The following is an 18,633-nucleotide window of genomic DNA, read 5'->3' as shown; positions in this document are numbered from 1 at the left end:
AGATACTCAGAAATTTGCCAGAGAAAGAAGAGATGTGGAGTGGGGGAAAGTCCAGAATACCAGGTAAAAGGGAAAGAAGGAATAAAGGCAGAGAGACCTGAAAAAATGGGAGGAGTTTCATGTCACTACAGTACAGCATCTAAGAAAGAAAATTGAAAAAAAAAGTAAAGATTTTGAAGGTCCATTTTTGTTTCACTGATAAATTAGGATTTTATCCTATTGACAATAGAATGATAATGAAGGGCCTGCAGCAAAGGAGTAAAAAATTAACAACTCTGCCAGTAGTAAGCAAGTTGAGCTGACATGGTAGAGACTGGGTGTGGGCAAAGTTTACTAAAGTTTACTCAACAAGCTACTGTGCTGGTCCAGGTGAAAATGATAAACACTTGAGAATCATGATGGCATTATATCTGCATTAATTTCAGATATCCTGAGTAGGGCAAACTTTTATCATTCAAAATTTGCAAATATTTTCTCCCATTCCATTGTTTGTCTTTTCATTTTGTTTATGGTTTCTTTTGTTGTGCAAAAACATGCCCAGCCTTTATTTAAAAGAGACTCATTTGCTAATTTTAAAATGTTGGTCTGAGTGGCAGAGACCTGCTGGGATACTATCCAGGGACAGAGGTTGTGTGTGCCATCCTTCTGCTCTCCTTCTGCCTCACTAAAGCCAGCAGTTGCCATCTTATTTTCTTTTCCTTTTGAGCAGGTGCCATCTTTATACTGAAAACAGTGGGAGCCATCTTTATTTATTTATTTTTTTCAGAGGGTGCCATTTTTGTACTGTCCTTCTGAAACACACCGGGGTGCCCATAACTCCTGAAGGAAAGCTTCTACACATGTTTGGTGCCCCAGTTTTTATATCAGGTAACCTAGTTTTTGTGGCTATCATCCAGAGAACACCTCTTGATTGCCTGGCTCTAGAGACTGGGGGAGCCTTGTGTTCCTGGGTCCCATGGGACTGTAACAATTGGAGAGACAGTTCTTGACAAGCTGCCATTCCCAGGACACTGCACAGATAGCAGACTGAAACATGCCCAGTCTTTCTGAGAAAGAGGCCTAGTTGTGTATCCAGAAGCTTGGCTTGTGAGGCAGGCTTCTGGTTTGGCATACTTAAAGGGGCCAATGGCGATGTTGTCAGGGAACTGATTCTGTGGATGTAATCTTTGCACTCTCCCTCTGCTTCATTTCAGTTCACTGGTATCTTCCAGAAAGGGGCTTATATCCTTGTATGGTGCCTTGATTTTTGCTGCTGCTGCCGAAGGACACCTATACATCACCTGAAATTGATGGCCAGCAAAGTTTACACTTGTCATCCAACAGAACTGTAATTTGTGCACTCTCAAAACTGCTGCCTGAGGGTCTGGCTTCCAATCAGCCTGAATCTAAGTGATGACTGAGAGTCTCCCCTTTGGGACAATAACTGGTCTTGGCACACCCACAACACTGGGAGCTATTAAAAATAAAATAGGATGCTTGGACAATCACAAAGGTTTGGGAGACAGCCAAGAGCTACGGCAAATTTGAACACTAAGGTTTATCTACACAAGGCCAACACTTCAAAAATGGGAGAGGTGGCTGTTTCATCTAATGCACAGAAACCAACACAGAGAATCAAGCAAAATGAAGAAAGAGAGAATGAAAGAATAAGATAAAACCTAAAAAAAAACCCTTAATGAAACAGACATAAGTAACTTACTAGATAAAGAGTTCAAAGTAATGATCATAAAGACACTTAGCAAACTTGGGAGCAGACTGGATGGAACACGGTGAAAAATTCACAAACAGATAAAAAAATAGAAAATACAAGTACTAAAAAGAACTGAAGAATACCATAAGTGAACTGAAAAATACATTAGAATGGTTCAACAGCAGACTAGATAAAACAGAAGAAAAAATCAATGAACTTGAAGACAGGACAAACAAACTCACACAATCAGAGGAGCAAAAAGGAAAAAGAATGAAAGAAAGTGAAGATAGTTTAAGGGACCTATGGGACAACAGCAAGTGAAATGACATTTGTATTATAGGAGTCCCAGGAGGAGAAGAGAGAGAGAAAGGAGCAGAACACTTATTGGATGAAATCATGGCTGAAAACTTCCCTAATCTGGTGAAGAAGCAGACATCTAGATCCAGGAAACCCAGATGGTACGAAATAAGGTGAACCCCAACAGACTTGCACCAAGAAACATTATAATTAAAAATGTCAAATGTTAAGGACAACCAGAGAATCTTAAAAGCAGCAAGAGAAAAACAATTTGTTACACACACAAGACTATCAGCAGATTTTTCTGCAGAAACTTTGCAGGCCAGAAGGGAGTCATGTGATATATTAAAAGTGCTGAAATAAAAAATACTTCAAACCAAGAATACTTTACCCAACAAAATTATCAATCAGAATTAGAGGAGAAATAAATAGCTTCACAGACAAGCAAAAGCTAAATGAGCTCATCACCATTAAACTGGAATTACAGGAAATGTTAAAGTGACTTCTTTAAACTGAAAGAAAAAGGCGTTAATTAGTAACAAGAAAAAATATGAAAATATAAATCTCACTGGTAAAGGTAAATATATAGTAAAGATAGTGAATTAATCACTTATAAAACTAGTATGAAATTTAAAAGACAAAGTACTAAAAATAACTATAATTATCTATGATAATTTGTTAAGGAATTCACCAGAGAAAAAGATGTAAGATGTGACATCAAAAATATAAAACATGGGTGGGGGGAGTGTAAAAATATAGACCTTTAGAATGCATTCAAACTCAAGTTTTTATCAACTTAAAATAAACTGTTGTAAATATAAATTGTTATATTTAAGCTTCATGGTAACCACAAAGGAAAAAGCTATTGTAAATTCACAAAAGATAATTAGAAAGGAATCAAAGTATAACACTAAAGAAGGTCATCAAACCACAAAGGAAGAGAGCAAGAGAAGAAAAAAGGAACAGAGGAACTACAAAACAGCCAGAAAACAATTAACAAAATGGAAATAGGTACATAACTATCAATAATTACTTTAAATGTAAATGAACTAGATTTTCCAATCAAAGACATAGAGTGGTTAAATGAATAAAAAAACAAGACTCACCCTCTGATAAAACATAATGGAAAAGAATATGAAAATGAACGTGTGTGTGTGTGTGTGTGTGTGTGTGTGTGTGTGTATAAAACTGAATCACTTTGCTGTGCAGTAGAAATTAATACAACTTTGTAAATCAACTATACTTCAATAAAATAAATTTAAAAAACAAGACTCATCTGTATCCTGCCTACAAGAGACTCACTTCACACTTAAGAACACACAAACTGAAACTGAAGGAATGGAAAAAGATATTCCATGCAAATGGAAACCAAAAGAAAGCTAAGGTAGTTATACTTATATCAGACAAAATGTACTTTAAAATAAAAGACAAAGAAAGGCATTAGATAATGATAAAGGGGTCACTCACACAAAGAGGATTAAATATTTGTAAATATTTATGCACCCAACTTAGAAACATCTAAATATATAAAGCAAATATTAACAAACCTAAAGGAAGAAAATAATAATAGGTAACTTTAATACCCCACTTACAACAATGGAAGATCATCCAGACAGAAAATCAATGAGGAAACATTGGCCTTAAGTGGCACATTAGATCAGATGAACTTAACAAATCTACACAGAACAATACATCCAAAAGCAGCAGAATAGCCATTCTCTCAAGTGCACATGGAACATTCTCCAGGATAGATCACATTGGGCCACACAACAAGTCAACTAATTTAAGAAGACTGAAATTACATCAAGGATCTTTTCTTGCCAAAATGGTATTGAAGTAGAAACCAATTACAAGAAGAAAACTAGAAATTTCAAAAAATATATGTAAATTACAAAATGAGCTACTGAACAACCAATGGGTCAAAAAAGAAATCAAAAGGTAAATTAAAAAAAAATATCTTGAGACAAATGAAAATGGAAATACAACATACCAAAACTTATGGGATGCAGCAAAAGAAGTTTTTAAAATGAAGGTCATAGGAAAAAATGCCCATCTCAAGAAAGAATAAATATCCTAAATAGACAACCTAACTTTACAACTCAAGAAACTAGAAAAAGGACAAAACTTAGCAGAAGGAAAGAAATAACAAAAATCAGAGCAGAAATAAATAAAATAGAGAGCAAAAAGACAATATAAAATATCAATGAAACAAAGAATTAGTTCTTGAAAAGTTAAAATTGAGAGGACTCAAATATATAAAATCAGAAATGAAAGAGGTGATATTACAACTGATACCACAGAAAAACAAAGTATTATAAGGGACTACTATGAACAATTATATACCAACAAACTGGATAACCTAGAAGTCATGGATAAATTCCTAAAATACAACCATCCAAGACTGAATCACAAAGAAATGGAGCATCTGAACAGACTGATTACCAGTAAGGAGATTGAATCAGTAATCAAAAATCTCCCAACAAACAAAAGTCCAGGACCAGGTTGCTTCACTGGTGAATTCTAACAAATGTTCAAAGAAAAATTAATACTAATTTTTCTCAAACTCTTCCAAAAAACAGAAGTGGAGGGAACACTTCTAAACTCATTTCATGAGGAGAATATTACCCTGATACTAAAACCAGAGAAAGACACCAAAAGAAAGGAAAATTATAGGCTAATATCCCTGATAAACACAGATCTAAAAATCCTTAACAAAATACTTGCAAACTGAATTCAACAACACATTGAAAGGATCATACATGGGCTTCCCTGGTGGTGCAGTGGTTGAGAGTCCGCCTGCCGATGCAGGGGACACAGGTTTGTGCCCTGGTCCAGGAAGATCCCACATGCCACAGAGCGGCTAGACCCATGAGCCATGGCCACTGAGCCTGCATGTTCAGAGCCTGTGCTCCACAACGGGAGAGGCCACAACAGTGAGAGGCCCACGTACCGCAAAAAAAAAAAAAAAAAAAAAAGGATCATACACCATAATCAAGTGGGACTTAATTCCAGAGGTGCAAGGATGATTCAGTATCCATAAGTCAATCAATGTGATAAACCACTTTAACAAAATGAAGGAAAAAAGCATATGATCAGCTCAGTAAATGCAGAAAAAACATTTGACAAAATGTAACATACATTTATGATAAAAGCTCTCAAGCAAGTAGGTACAGAGGGAACCTACCTCAACATAATAAATATCACATATGACAGTTCCACAGCTAATGGCATATTCAATGGTAAAAACAGGAAAGCTTTTCTTCTAAGATCAGGAACAAAACAAGGATGCCCACTCTCACCACTCTTGTACAACATAGTATTGGAAGATTTAATCAGAAAGCAATCAGACAAGAAAATTAAATAAAAAGCATGCAAATTGGAAAGGAAAAAGTAAAACTCTCACTATATTCAGATGACATAATTTTATACAGTCATCTTTTGGTATTCATGCAGCATTGGTTCTAGGCTCCAGCCCTCACAAAAATCTGTGATTGCTCAAGTCCCATATATAAAATGGCATGGTATTTTCATGTAAACTATGTACATTCTCCCATATAATTTAAATCATCTCTAGATTACTTACAATACCTAATACAATGTAAATGCTATGTAAATAATTCTAAGTATGATGTAAATGCTATGTAAATACTTCTAAGTATGATGTAAATGCTATGTAAATAGTCGCGGGTGCATGACACACTTAAGCTTTGCTTTTTGAAATTTTCTTTTTTTTTTTTCTTTTATTTTCAATCCACAGTTGAATCAGCAGATACAGAACTGGTGTATACAGACAGTCAATTGTATATAGAAAATTCTAAAGACACCACCAAAAATCGTTAGAACTAATAAATAAATTCAGTAAAGTTGCAGGATACAAAATCAATACAAAGAAATCAGTTGCATTTCTACACAGTATTAATGAACTATCTGAAAGACGAATGAAGAAGACAATCCTATTTACAATTACATCAAAAAGAATAAAATACCTAGAAATAAATTTAACTGAACAAGTGAAAGGCCTGTACACTGAAAACTATAAGACATTGAGAAAAGAAATTGAAGAACACAAATAAATGGAAAGATATTCTGTGCTCATGGACTGGAAGAATTACTGTTATTAAAATGTCCATACTACCCAAAGCAATCTACAGATTCAAACAGCATTTTTCAGAGAAAAAGAAAAATCAATCCTAAAATTTGTATGGAACCACAAAAGACCTCAAATAGCCAAAGTAATCTTAAGTGATCTTAACCTTTGCTTGAGCAAAGGTGAAGACATCACACTTGCTGATTAAAAACTCTATTACAAAGCTATAGTAATCAAAACAGTATGGTACTGATATAAAAAACAGTCACAGGCTTCCCTGGTGGCGCAGTGGTTGAGAGTCCGCCTGTCGATGCAGGGGACATGGGTTTGTGCCCCAGTCCAGGAAGATCCCATATGCCATGGAGCGGCTGGGCCCGTGAGCCATGGCCGCTGAGCCTGCGCGTCTGGAGCCTGTGCTCCGCAATGGGAGAGGCCATAACAGTGAGAGGCCCACATACCGCAAAAGAAAAAAACAAACAAATAAACAAACAAACAAAAAAAAACAGTCACATTGATTAACGGAATAGAAAGCCCAGAAATAAACCCATGCATATATAATCAATTACTCTACAACAAAGGAGCCAAGAATATATAATGGGAAAAGGACAGTCTCTTCAGTAAATGGTTCTGGGAAAACTGGACAGCACATGCAAAAGTATAAAATTGGACCACTGTCTTACACTATACACACAGATTAATGCAAAATGGAGTAAAGACTTGAATGTAAAATCTTAAACCATAAAATTCCAGGACGAAAACATAGGCAATATGGTTCTTGATGCTGGTCTTGGCAACAATTTTTGGGGGATTTGACACCAAAAGCAAAGGGAACAAAAGTGAAAATAAACAAGTGGGAATACAGCAAACTAAAATGCTTCTGCACAGCAAAGAAGAAAAAGCAAAAAGGCAACTTACTGAATGGGAGAAAATATTTGCAAATCATATACTTGATAAGGGGTTAATATCCAAAACATATATAGAATGCCTACAGCTCAGCTAAAAATCAAACAATCTGATTAAAATATGGGCAGAGGAAGTAAACACAGTTTTTTTACAAAGAAGACATACAGATAGCCAACAAGTACATGAAAAGATGCTCAACATCACTAAACAACAGGGAAATGTAAATCAAACCACAATGAGATATCACCTCACATCTGTTATCAAAAAGATAAGAGATAACAAATGTTGGCCAAAATGTAGAGGAAAGTGAACTCTTATGCACTATTGATGGGAATGTAAATGGTGCAGTCACTATGAAAAACATTATGAAGTTTCCTCAAAAAATTAAATATAGAACTACCATATGATCCAACAATTCCACTTCTGGGCATTCATCCAAAGAAAATAAAAACACTAATTCAAAAAGATATATGCACCCCCATATTTACTGCAGCATTACTTACAATGGCCAAGACATGTAAACAATCTATATGTCCAAGGATATATGAATGGATAAAGAAACTGTGAGATATACATACAACTTTATATACAACTTAAAACTTTCTACATTTACTCATTCAAACTGTGGTGCCTATGGAAATGGGAATGACTGAGAGCTGGAGAGAGTGATCTGAATTCTCCAAAAAAGAAAAATACAACTCCCCTTCCTCTCCCTGTATTGTCTATCTGCTTTGGAGAGCAAACTACTTGCATAAGCTGAATGAGACACATCAGGCCCTGATAGCGGGTTCCAAGAATCTGCCCTGTGCCAGGCACTACGTGCACACAATAAGTATTAATGGCATAGAAACTGAGGCACAGCTGGCTTATTCAAGGCCACACAATTTAAAAGGCAGGACAGGGATTCCAGCCAGATCTCCTTGATTTCAGAATTCATGCCTTACTGCACCACAGTACTTTTCAAGATACATTAAATTACACAATTTATATAATGACAATCATGTATTACAAATGTAATCATGATTACAAAACTCATTACAATGTACTTCTTTACTTGCATTAACAGGATTGCTTTATTTCCTTCCTAATTCTTTCAGACAATCAGTCAATGTTATTTGAACAGTTAAAATACACTTTAAAGATGTGTGAGGATGATAATATTTTATTGACAAATTCAGTGATATGTTTGAATTAAATAGCAATTTGTCAAAAATTCTAATTGCCCACCAGATTTACAAGTGACCTACAAAACTTGTAAATGCTTCTAATGCATAAACAAATTAGCATGGCTGCTTTATGAAGTGGTAAATTACACTGTGCCATCAGGCACATACAGGGGTGCCACACTGAGGAACTGATTCAAAAGCATTCCTGAATGTTTAGCTCTGATCTGCACTTAAATTTCCTGTGTTAATAGTTACAACAAAACTATGCAGAGTCTTGGGCAAATAAACATGATAACCACCAAAGATTTTCACTTTAGTGGAGGAGAAAGTAGTGATAGAGAATGCAGAATGTCGACAATTACAGAACTAAAAGAAATTGTAGTTGGCAGTCTGGAATAGTTAAGAAGTTCTTGTAGAGACATTTGTAAAGTTCTTTCTGCTAGTACTAAACTCAGCACTTTCTAGAAAGTGCTACACTGACATTGTTCCATATGGAAATTGTTTCTAAAGTAAATGGAAATGTCTTGTGCATTGCATTTCATAATGAAGTTCAAACTAAATAAATAGAATAGATTTTAATGTATACACTAAAGAAAACTCTGCTTTCTGCTCCAAACTGTTCTCAGAGACTTTACAGCACTCCACCCTGACTCCCTGGTCTCCAGAAGCTGAAAGAAAGATGGACTTTCCTGTCACCGTCACAGGGCATTGGTAGGAACTCGGGAAGGGGGTTGGGGGAGGGAGAAGAAAATGTGAACAAAGAGCCATGAATGACTATCGTCCCCTCTATTCACTTTCTCACTTAGGGGTTATAGTTGTGTAGCCCACTATCAGCATCACAGAAATAATAATAGAGGAATAGTTGCTGACGGCAGCAGTGAACTTTGACTCTCAACTCCCTCCCATATACCCTTCAGGCATCCTAACATGATGATAAGGATTGTAATGGTATTGCCTGCAGAGAATTGTGCCAAAGTCTCTGATAGTATCAAAGATCTTCTGTGGTCCTTTGAGCCTTGAAAGGGTGAAAAACAGCTTGTAAAAGATGCTTTTATTCAGATGTACACTCTGGTGAATTCCTCGTCTATGTGAACTTCTGTGATGTTTCAAAATGTCTTTAGCAACATCTTCTGTCTTTTAGTCTCCGGTGATACTTTGACACCTAATGTAACTGAAATATCACAACTGATGTCTTTTCTGAATCTACACACATAAATATTTTAACAAATGTGGACGTGTAAACATCTAGAAACTGGTAAACATGACTGCTCATGGAGACTGGCTCCAAAAATAAATTTGCCTTGTATTATGTGAAAAATATGACATGGATTTACCTCATGACTATGATTTTTTGCTTTTACAATTCTTGAATTCAGCTTCAGTAGAATGTGCAATACCTAAAAGCAGTACTTTAGGAGTTTTTGTCTTCTGTTAAATTTTAACAAAATTGTTATAGCTAATATTTTTATTAGGATTAGTAAAATTTCTTTAAGTATTAGTAGAACCAAACTTTTAACATATCTATTTCCTCCTTCAAATGAATGATTTATGAAAATTTATTTTATAAATTTATTTCATAAACCTGCTGTAATGAGTGCTTTAAGCAATTAACTACACAAAATATTTTAGTATATCTTGACTTAAGTAAATAATAAATTATCTAACAGTTTCTATTTTTTATTTAAGTTACATATCACTGAATTCAAGGCATTAGTAATATGTCAGACTGTGGGAGTTAAGTCATATGGGTAGTTTATAATATCTGAACTATTTGTGTACTTTATTCTGCAAACAAATTTATTTGTTGCACTAGGTTTAAATCAGCATGGCCATTTGAAATTCAAAAACTGAAAAAAAAAAAAAAACAGTCCATCAAATTAGTTCACTAAACAAATCACTGAGAACAAAAAAATGGAAAAGAAATTCCTCTAATACAGAATCTGTTTTTCTGTCTCTGCACATTTAAAATTAATCTGTATATTTCTTATCAGTTTCCTATTATTATAAACTCTGTAAAGTTGACTGGTACCATAATGCTAGATGAACTAAAATAATTGACAAGAATCAAATATTTCTTACTTTTAATTGATACATAGGGATATTTACACATATATATGCCTAAGAACAAGCATGCTTATTTACATATATATATGAAATAAGGTCACACAAATATCTATCACTTTAAAAAAGTTGATGGCATCCCTGAGCAACTAAATATAAGAGATTTATTTCTAATAATCTTCCTTGCAAAATTTTTCATGCTGTTTAACAGGCAACATTCCAGAAATATGTATACCACCTAACTCATTTCTTAACTGCAAATGTGGTCACATAAATCCATTACAGAACTATAATAAAAATATGCATAATACCAATTTACCTTGGCATAAAGAATACACTGATAAATCTCTATCATTGAGGCAAATTTCAAGCTCTTGTCATTAGCAGCTAATATATGCACATCAAGGTGAAATAATAATACTGCAGCTGGTTATAAATTATAATTTAGATTTCCATGGTTGATCTCTTTGCTCTTTATCTTATATTATTTAAATAAGGTTATTTTGACATATATTTGTAACAGTATTAGATATAAAGATGCACTTGATTAATCAACCATAGTTTTATAAAAGTACATCTATACATTAACAAAACCAGTAAATTTTTAACAAATATGCTATATCACAATATAAAAGACAAATTCTTCTTCCTCGTTTTCCATGCAACATTAATGAAACATACATAGCATTGTTACCTAGCTGGAATAAATTATTTTTAAATCCCCAGTATGTGTTTCTGTTATGAGTATATGTGAGTGTGTGTGCTAGCTGAATATACATATCCAGTTCCATCAGCCCTTCTAATAGTAGCATATGTAGGCATTTGTTTTCCATTTAACTGGAAAAAACAAAATGCTAGCAATAAGGCAGAAAGTGAAAAGAACAATTTTTTGTTGAAGTTATCATGTCCTTTATATCATACTGCACAAACATGAGTAGAAACAGAAAAATTCTAACTTTAGAAACTGTGGCATGTAAATGTTTCCACCAGGCAAATTGTCGTGACAAACTGGATAGTATCAGTGAAAGTAGCCCCATACTTTCTTGGCTACAAAAATGGAAAGAGAAAACCTTGATGCAAGAGACCCCTTCAGATAAAAACCACAGTTTTTCACCCAAAGTCGACTCCTCTCTCTTGCCCAAAGTGCTTAATCAGCTAATTTCTAAATCTTATGAGTAAACAACAAACTATAGGCTCTTCTCTGCTCTTTACTCTCATCCTAGGTCAAATTATTCGAAATTCAACTTTTTTAATGCACAAATGATAAATGAACATCTAAAACTTTATTCAAAGTTTAATAAAGAAAAACAGTCTCCATCCAGATAGTTTATATAGACATTCAGAAAGATAGTGTAAATGATTATATAATCTAGAATAAACAGAATTTTTCCAAAAGAATAGTGGAGTCAAGTATACCTTCCAAATTTCTATTTATGTCTTTACTAATACGTTGGAAATAACTCCATTGACAAAACTAACCTAATTTTCAGCTACACCAAATAATACTATCTCAACCAGTTAAAATTTCAAAAGCACTGAGGCAGTAAATGGCAGTGACCCAAAATTCTATTATCACAGCTCAAGTTTCACTAACTTGTGAGTATTTACTTTGTCAACCCTAAATACAAACAATACAGCCATGATGTACATTAGAGAAAATGAAGAGTTCCCACCAAGTTTTTGCAATAGCTGCTTCTTTTTTTTTTCATGTGAAAGATACATGAACAAGATATCCACATTAAACTAAGAAATGGTAAAAAGGGAACGTATAAATAATTCTACATATAACATACTAATTACAAGTTTAAAGATAGTAATATTTACTTGTCCAAAATGTTCTTCAGCAGAGATTTATCATCCTTTTTTGAGATGTTATAACAAATCAATCCCTTAATAATCACACAATTATCTTTGTAATTCATGGGGAGAGGCAATTTATTAAAATGGAGATATTCATTAACACATCTGGAAACTTTGGGTGATTCATTCTTCTATTCCAATATCTAATCATTAAAACAGGTTAGTTATACATTCTAGTTAGATATACACTCTAATAAGTACCACACCAAGGAAAAGCAATAAGTTTGGAAATTTTAAATGTCCAAATATTTCTTCCACAGATCCTATTTGTGCTTTATTATTGTCTTACCTCAATGATTTTGTCATGAATCTCCAAGCCATCTGCTCTATCAGCAGGTCCATTTTCCAAAATCTTTGAAACATAAATTCCTTCCATTGGTGTTTCTTCTTGATTATCCTTTAAAAAATAAAACCTTTAGCAGTAAGAAAGATGTAAACAAAATTTTAAGTTGGATAAAAAACAATTTAGTAAATGTAACATTGCCAAGCCTCTCTAAACATGCAATTCTCTTTCTTAGCTGGAGATTTGGTACTGAATTTTAACTTACTTAACACCAAATAGTCATTAATCAAGATGGCAGCTTTAATGAATGAACATCTTTGACAAGATTATCTAGTTACCTCATGTTTTTCAGTATACATAAAAGCTATGGGGAAAGGGCATGAACGAGCTGATAACAATGGGCTTCTAAGTACTATTTATAAAACATCTCATGTATAAAGAGGTATAGCAATTAAAAAGGGCTATAAGTTAAAGAAAACAAAAAACATATCCAGCCTAACTATATAATTGGTTTGAAATGTGGCCATAGTTCTGAAAATATAACTTAGCCTCATGATGTGACAGATCTGGAAATATAGCTCTAACTGTATATCTTCACAGGGGAGACTAGGAGCTTACTCAAGTGTAAAATCCCAAAAGATCAACTCCAAATTGTAGGAGAACCCATTCGAAGCTAATCTTTACACAGTTCCAGGTACAATGAGACTAATGATTAATTAAACCTCAAACACATAGCCAATACCATATATATAGGACATTTTTAGCAAGTCACAGAAAACCAATTACCCTGCAAAACTTATTTAGGGAAAATGGCCAACATTCTATAATAATACACTGTATAATTTTAAATGTCACTTCGCTTTGTAGCAAGTTAAACAAAATTATTTCTCCTTAACCATCCTTCTTTATCATGAATTTTAAGAGGCTCTTAAAAGTGTCTAGTGTCATCTAAATGTCAAACACCCTACTAGCATTTATAAAAATATTCCTTAGGGGAAAAGAAAACAAAAATGATATGCTGAAAAGACTTTTATCTTTTCATAATAAATGGCAACTGTTCTAGAAACAGAATACAGCAGTCATTAGTTGCTAGGTTTTCTCCTTAGGTAGGTTTATTCCTAGATATTTTATTCTTTTTGTTGCAGCGGTAAATGGGAGTGTTTCCTTGATTTCACTTTCAGATTTTTCATCATTAGTATATAGGAATGCCAGAGATTTCTGTGCATTAACTTTGTATCCTGCTACTTTAGCAAATTCATTGATTAGCTCTAGTAGTTTTCTGGTAGCATCTTTAGGATTCTCTATGTATAGTATCATGTCATCTGCAAACAGTGACAGCTTTACTTCTTCTTTTCCGATTTGGATTCCTTTTATTTCCTTTTCTTCTCTGATTGCTGTGGCTAAAACTTCCAAAACTATGTTGAATAAGAGTGGTGAGAGTGGGCAACCTTGTCTTGTTCCTGATCTTAGTGGGAATGGTTTCAGTTTTTCACCATTGAGGACGATGCTGGCTGTGGGTCTGTCATATATAGCCTTTATTATGTTGAGGAAAGTTCCCTCTATGCCTACTTTCTGCAGGGTTTTTATCATAAATGGGTGTTGAATTTTGTCAAAAGCTTTCTCTGCATCTATTGAGATGATCATATGGTTTTTCTCCTTCAATTTGTTAATATGGTGTATCACGTTGATTGATTTGCGTATATTGAAGAATCCTTGCATTCCTGGAATAAACCCGACTTGATCATGGTGTATGATCCTATTAATGTGCTGTTGGATTCTGTTTGCTAGTATTTTTTTGAGGATTTTTGCATCTATGTTCATCAGTGATATTGGCCTGTAGTTTTCTTTTCTTTGTGACATCCTTGTCTGGTTTTGGTATCAAGGTGATGGTGGCCTCATAGAATGAGTTTGGGAGTGTTCCTCCCTCTGCTATATTTTGGAAGAGTTTGAGAAGGACAGGTGTTAGCTCTTCTCTAAATGCTTGATAAGTTGCTAGGTTTTCAAAATGCTAAATACAAAGAGGAAATATGTCATTGCCATCCTGGCCTGAACACAGCAATATGTCCAACAACACTCAGACAGTTTCTGTGGCCAACATCTGCAATGCAGGATGCAAAACTTTCATGGCAGCTGATTGGAAAATGAAAGAACATGATTTTTTAAAAACTTCACTACCTTTCCTAGTTAGGATGAAAATTAAGTTGATGTACTATTTGAAGGATATGAAAGAACATTGCAACTACAGTATTTGGTATAAGTTTATTAACTCATGCATTTTGAAAACAATTGGCATCAATGTAGAAAAAATTATTCATTCAATTTAATAAAAAATTTGATTTGGGGAGCCAAAAATATATCAAATCAACTATCTTTTTTAGACATGGTATTACCTATGTAGTTGTGAAAACAATTATCCCTCATTTCAACTTATTTTAACTCTTCATTCATTCATTCAAGATATTTTATAAACTGCCTGGTCTGTGTTAGCATCTGAAAACTGACCAATTTGACATAATAAATAAGAGGTACAAGCAAGCAATACACCTGTCTAAGATTATTAAGTAGAAATTGCCTATATGTGTTATTGTGAAATAGGTTTATTTAAGAAATTTGCCAACAGGACTGTATGATGTAGGTAAAGTGTGAAATGTACTCTTTTTTTTTAAAGTAGCAAAGATTGTTAGCTGTTGTTTTGTTTTATTTTTCTCAAAAAAATTCTTGGTTTGTTCTGGAATTTTTATACTGGAACATTTGCATTTTGATGACAAGCACTATTTTAAAGATTAAACCTTCTTTTTTTGTTGTTTATTTTTTTACTTAAAATCCACAAATGAAAGCTAAGTCTTCTATTATTTTAAGCAAAGCGTGACTTATGCATTAATAGGGTGGGTTACCTGATTTGGTCGACCTCCTATAATATTGAATCCCAAAGTGTCATTTTCTCTTTCTAACACAATAGTGAATGGCTTATGTTCTCCATCCTAGAAGAAAAGGGATAAAATAACTGACTAGTTAAAAAATATAAAAGAAAAAAAATGCTACAACAAAGGTGTTTTTTAACGGTAAGTACATTGATTTGAAAAAGAGAAAACCTTAAAATCTTAAAATTAAGGATGGCTGAATTTGGGAGGTTAATTTCTTCCTGAATTTACTTTGAAAGTATGTATTTGAAGGAACAACCATGCATGTGAGAAAAATAACTATTTTCAAAACTGACTAAATGGCTTTACATGTTTATACATGCAGCTTTTATCCTAACTCAGCATCTGATTCTGACTCCACTGTAACTTAAACAGATTTCTGATTCAACCATGCAGGTATCCTTATTTTTTCCCTCCAATACAGATGAGTAAAATAAATTGTTAAAGAATCTAAGAATTATTTTATGTAATAATTTCACTTTGGAAAACCTTAAGGGATGCAAATAATAGTGAGCTATTTATAAATTTATTTCAACATTAATATTCACATTGCTACTGAAATACAGGCTTTTGTAGGTTACAGTAATCATAGTTTTAAATAGTATTTTTATTTGGTTTTCCATAATTTCTGCAGAATTTTAAAAAGAGAGGATTTATGCTAACTAAATCAGTATGTATTGCTTTCCTGATGGACAAATAACAATTAAACAAACAGGAATTATATCTACAAACCTCCTTCTTAAAAAAGACCAATTTAAACATAAGATGAAACAGTGCAAGGCTTTATGAATTTTATTCATGGTTATTCATATTATTAACTATCCTAGGAAATTACGTATTTGGCAATTACTTCAGAATGATAAATTTCCATAAACATCATCACCACTGCTACCATCATCACCATCTTTTCCCAGGAACTTTTCCCAGGCAGTGTGCACAGCAGCCCCTGCTGGTAGTGGGAAAACATTTCTGAGCAGCACGGAGAAGCCTTTTGGTAAGCAGTCTGCAGATCATGGCCAGTTTTGCCTCACTTCTCAGAACCACAGCTTGACTTCTTGACTTGTTGCATGGACTTCTCTGTCATATAATCTAGCCTTGTTCCTTTCCACCAACCATTGCTTCTCCAAGACCTTGAACCCTGACCTGGTGTTACAGACCATATTTCTGTGCTTCTCTCTGGTCCTCCCATTTTGTAAATTTATGTGGATGTAAATATGAGAGGGAAAGAATCATAGAGAGCATCCAAACTTTTAATAAGCATGTGCTTCCGTTTATCAGAGTAGAAACAGTTCAGCCCCTCACACTTCAATTATCCTTTTTAGGTTCAAGGACAGAAGCTTCTAAATTCGGTGCCTGAGTTGGAGGCAATGCAAAGCAGTTCCAAATGGGCATCACCCTGGGTTGCTCCTCCCCAGGAGGCAGGGGAATGAAAACAGCTCCTTGAACGGAGTGTAAGTTCTGCTAAATCCCTGCTCACCATGGCAGCGGCCAACAATGTCAAACACTGTGCAGAAGTCCTTCAGAAGAGAAGGAACATCTTTATAAACAAGCCTCTTGTCACGAGCCGCTGCAAAGAGGCTTGTTTATTCCGTCAGAAAGCCGGCAGTCCAGGAACACAGTTCAGGGCCAGCAACCTCGACAAAGAAGGGAAACAAACATCCCAGGAGCTCACACAGCTAGTCTGAGCACAGATAGATGTGAGCTCTCAGACTAGGTTCCCCAAGTCTCACACTCACCCACTCACGTTCCACTAATAATGAAATCTGGAAGCACTTAAGGACTATTTAGGGAAGGTCAGGGTGATGAAAAGAACCCTGCAGGTCTAAGAAATCCCATCTCTTAATTTCTTAACTCCAAGTTATCCTGGTTTCCCGTATCCCTGAGTCCCTGTGCTGAGGACAAAGTGGCTGATACGGGTGATTTGGTAGGGAAACTAAGTCATGCAGAGCTAAAGGTGTGGGAATGACACGCCCCGGGATGCTAGCCAGCGGGAGAGGGGAGGCAGGGTAGGAGAGGTCCTCGCTACCTGGCTTTCCTTCTCTAACTGGCTTCAGGCCGAGGCCGAAGGTACAAAAAATATGCAGAGAGGGTAGGCAGGAGAGTGAAAGATGGGAAGCAAGGGTCTGGGTGGGAAAAGGAGTTTTCCTAATTCCTCCTTCTCCGACGAAAAGTTGGAATTTAATCTGTTTAACTCTTTTCCAATCCCAGTATAAGTGTAAAGGGGACAATCCTTGTAAACTGCAATACTAATACACTCGAAAGATAGTAATAGTATAGGATGATCAGGGCGGTGGATGCTTCTTCCTACCACATAAAGAAGGATGTCACCTTGCGAAGGAATTCTGAAGTGCCAGAAAGAACCGTCCCCCTTTCCACCCCGATCGACCATTCCCCGGGTGCCGACCCCTCAGCGCTTACCCGGCCGCGGCCGCCGCCTGGGTCCCTGGCGAAGTTGCGGACGTGAGCCATGTACTGGGTGAACTTCTCCTGGTACCTGCGGGCCTTGAGCAGCACCTCCCCCTGCAGCACCCAGAGCTGCGCCAGCAGCGCCTTCTCGCGCCGCCTCCAGGCAAGGACTTGAGGCCCTGGCGCCCGCCCGCTCCCGTCACGGACTCCCGGCGTCCCGCCGCGGCGGACCCCGGGCGCTGAGCCGCAGTCCCCCCGCGCGGACGCGTCCCCGCCGCCCCGGCCGCCCGGCCCGGAGACGCAGCCCCGGCGGCGGCGGCGGGCAGGGCCAAAGTCGCAGCGCTCGACGTGCGCCGCCAGCTCGCGCAGCCCGACCGAGTGGCCGCAGCCGCGGGCGCGGTAGTCGCACTGGGTGCGCAGCTTCTGGACGAGGCTGCGCAGAGGCAGCACCCGGTACAGATCGCACGGCGCCAGGGGCTGGCACTGCAGCGGGCACCGGCGCCGCCGCGCCGCCCAGGGCAGCAGGCAGCGGGCGCAGAAGACGTGCCCACACGGCGTGCACAGGGGCTCCTCCAGCACCTGGCCGCACAGCCTGCACTGGAAATCCGGGTCCACCGCTTCGGCGAAGCGCTCCAGGGCAAAGCCCATGGTAGGGATGGGGGAGAAGGGGAGCGAACGAGGAGTCCACTTTCTCCGAGCCCCTTGTCCCCCCACGAACTACCCCAGGGACAGTGAACACGCTGCGATAGCTCGTCGGAGGGGAGGAGAAGGGTGAGGGATTGTGATCTCAGAGTTTGTTTGGCTTGAAGTTTTCTGGCTCCTACTAAGTCCCCTGACTCTGCCGTATTGACACGAATAGACGCCACCTCCGGTGGCCTCCCTCCCCCCCCAACCCCCCCACTCCCAACCTGCCCTCTCCTTCCTGCTCTGCAATTTATGTTTTTTCAAATTTTGTCTGC

At 36.7% G+C, this 18,633-nt stretch overlaps 1 protein-coding gene across 1 annotated transcript in view; it reads right to left on the bottom strand.

Moving 5' to 3' along the window:
* Window positions 1-18,322, bottom strand: part of PDZRN4 (PDZ domain containing ring finger 4) — a gene marked incomplete at its 5' end in the record, with an annotated part of 383,776 nt that extends 365,454 nt beyond the window's left edge. Inside the window, 3 exons of the mRNA XM_082636895.1 lie at window positions 12,354-12,461; window positions 15,242-15,328; window positions 17,687-18,322. Coding sequence (XP_082493021.1) covers window positions 12,354-12,461; window positions 15,242-15,328; window positions 17,687-18,322 — 831 coding nt within the window. The remainder of the gene's footprint in view (window positions 1-12,353; window positions 12,462-15,241; window positions 15,329-17,686) is intronic.
* Window positions 18,323-18,633: the final 311 nt, after the last annotated feature.

This window comes from Mesoplodon mirus, assembly GCF_964341445.2.
Source record: "Mesoplodon mirus genome assembly, chromosome: 11".
Lineage (NCBI taxonomy): Eukaryota > Metazoa > Chordata > Mammalia > Artiodactyla > Ziphiidae > Mesoplodon > Mesoplodon mirus.
Note: the sequence above shows the minus strand (reverse complement) of the source record. Positions and strands in the feature narration are given on the sequence as shown.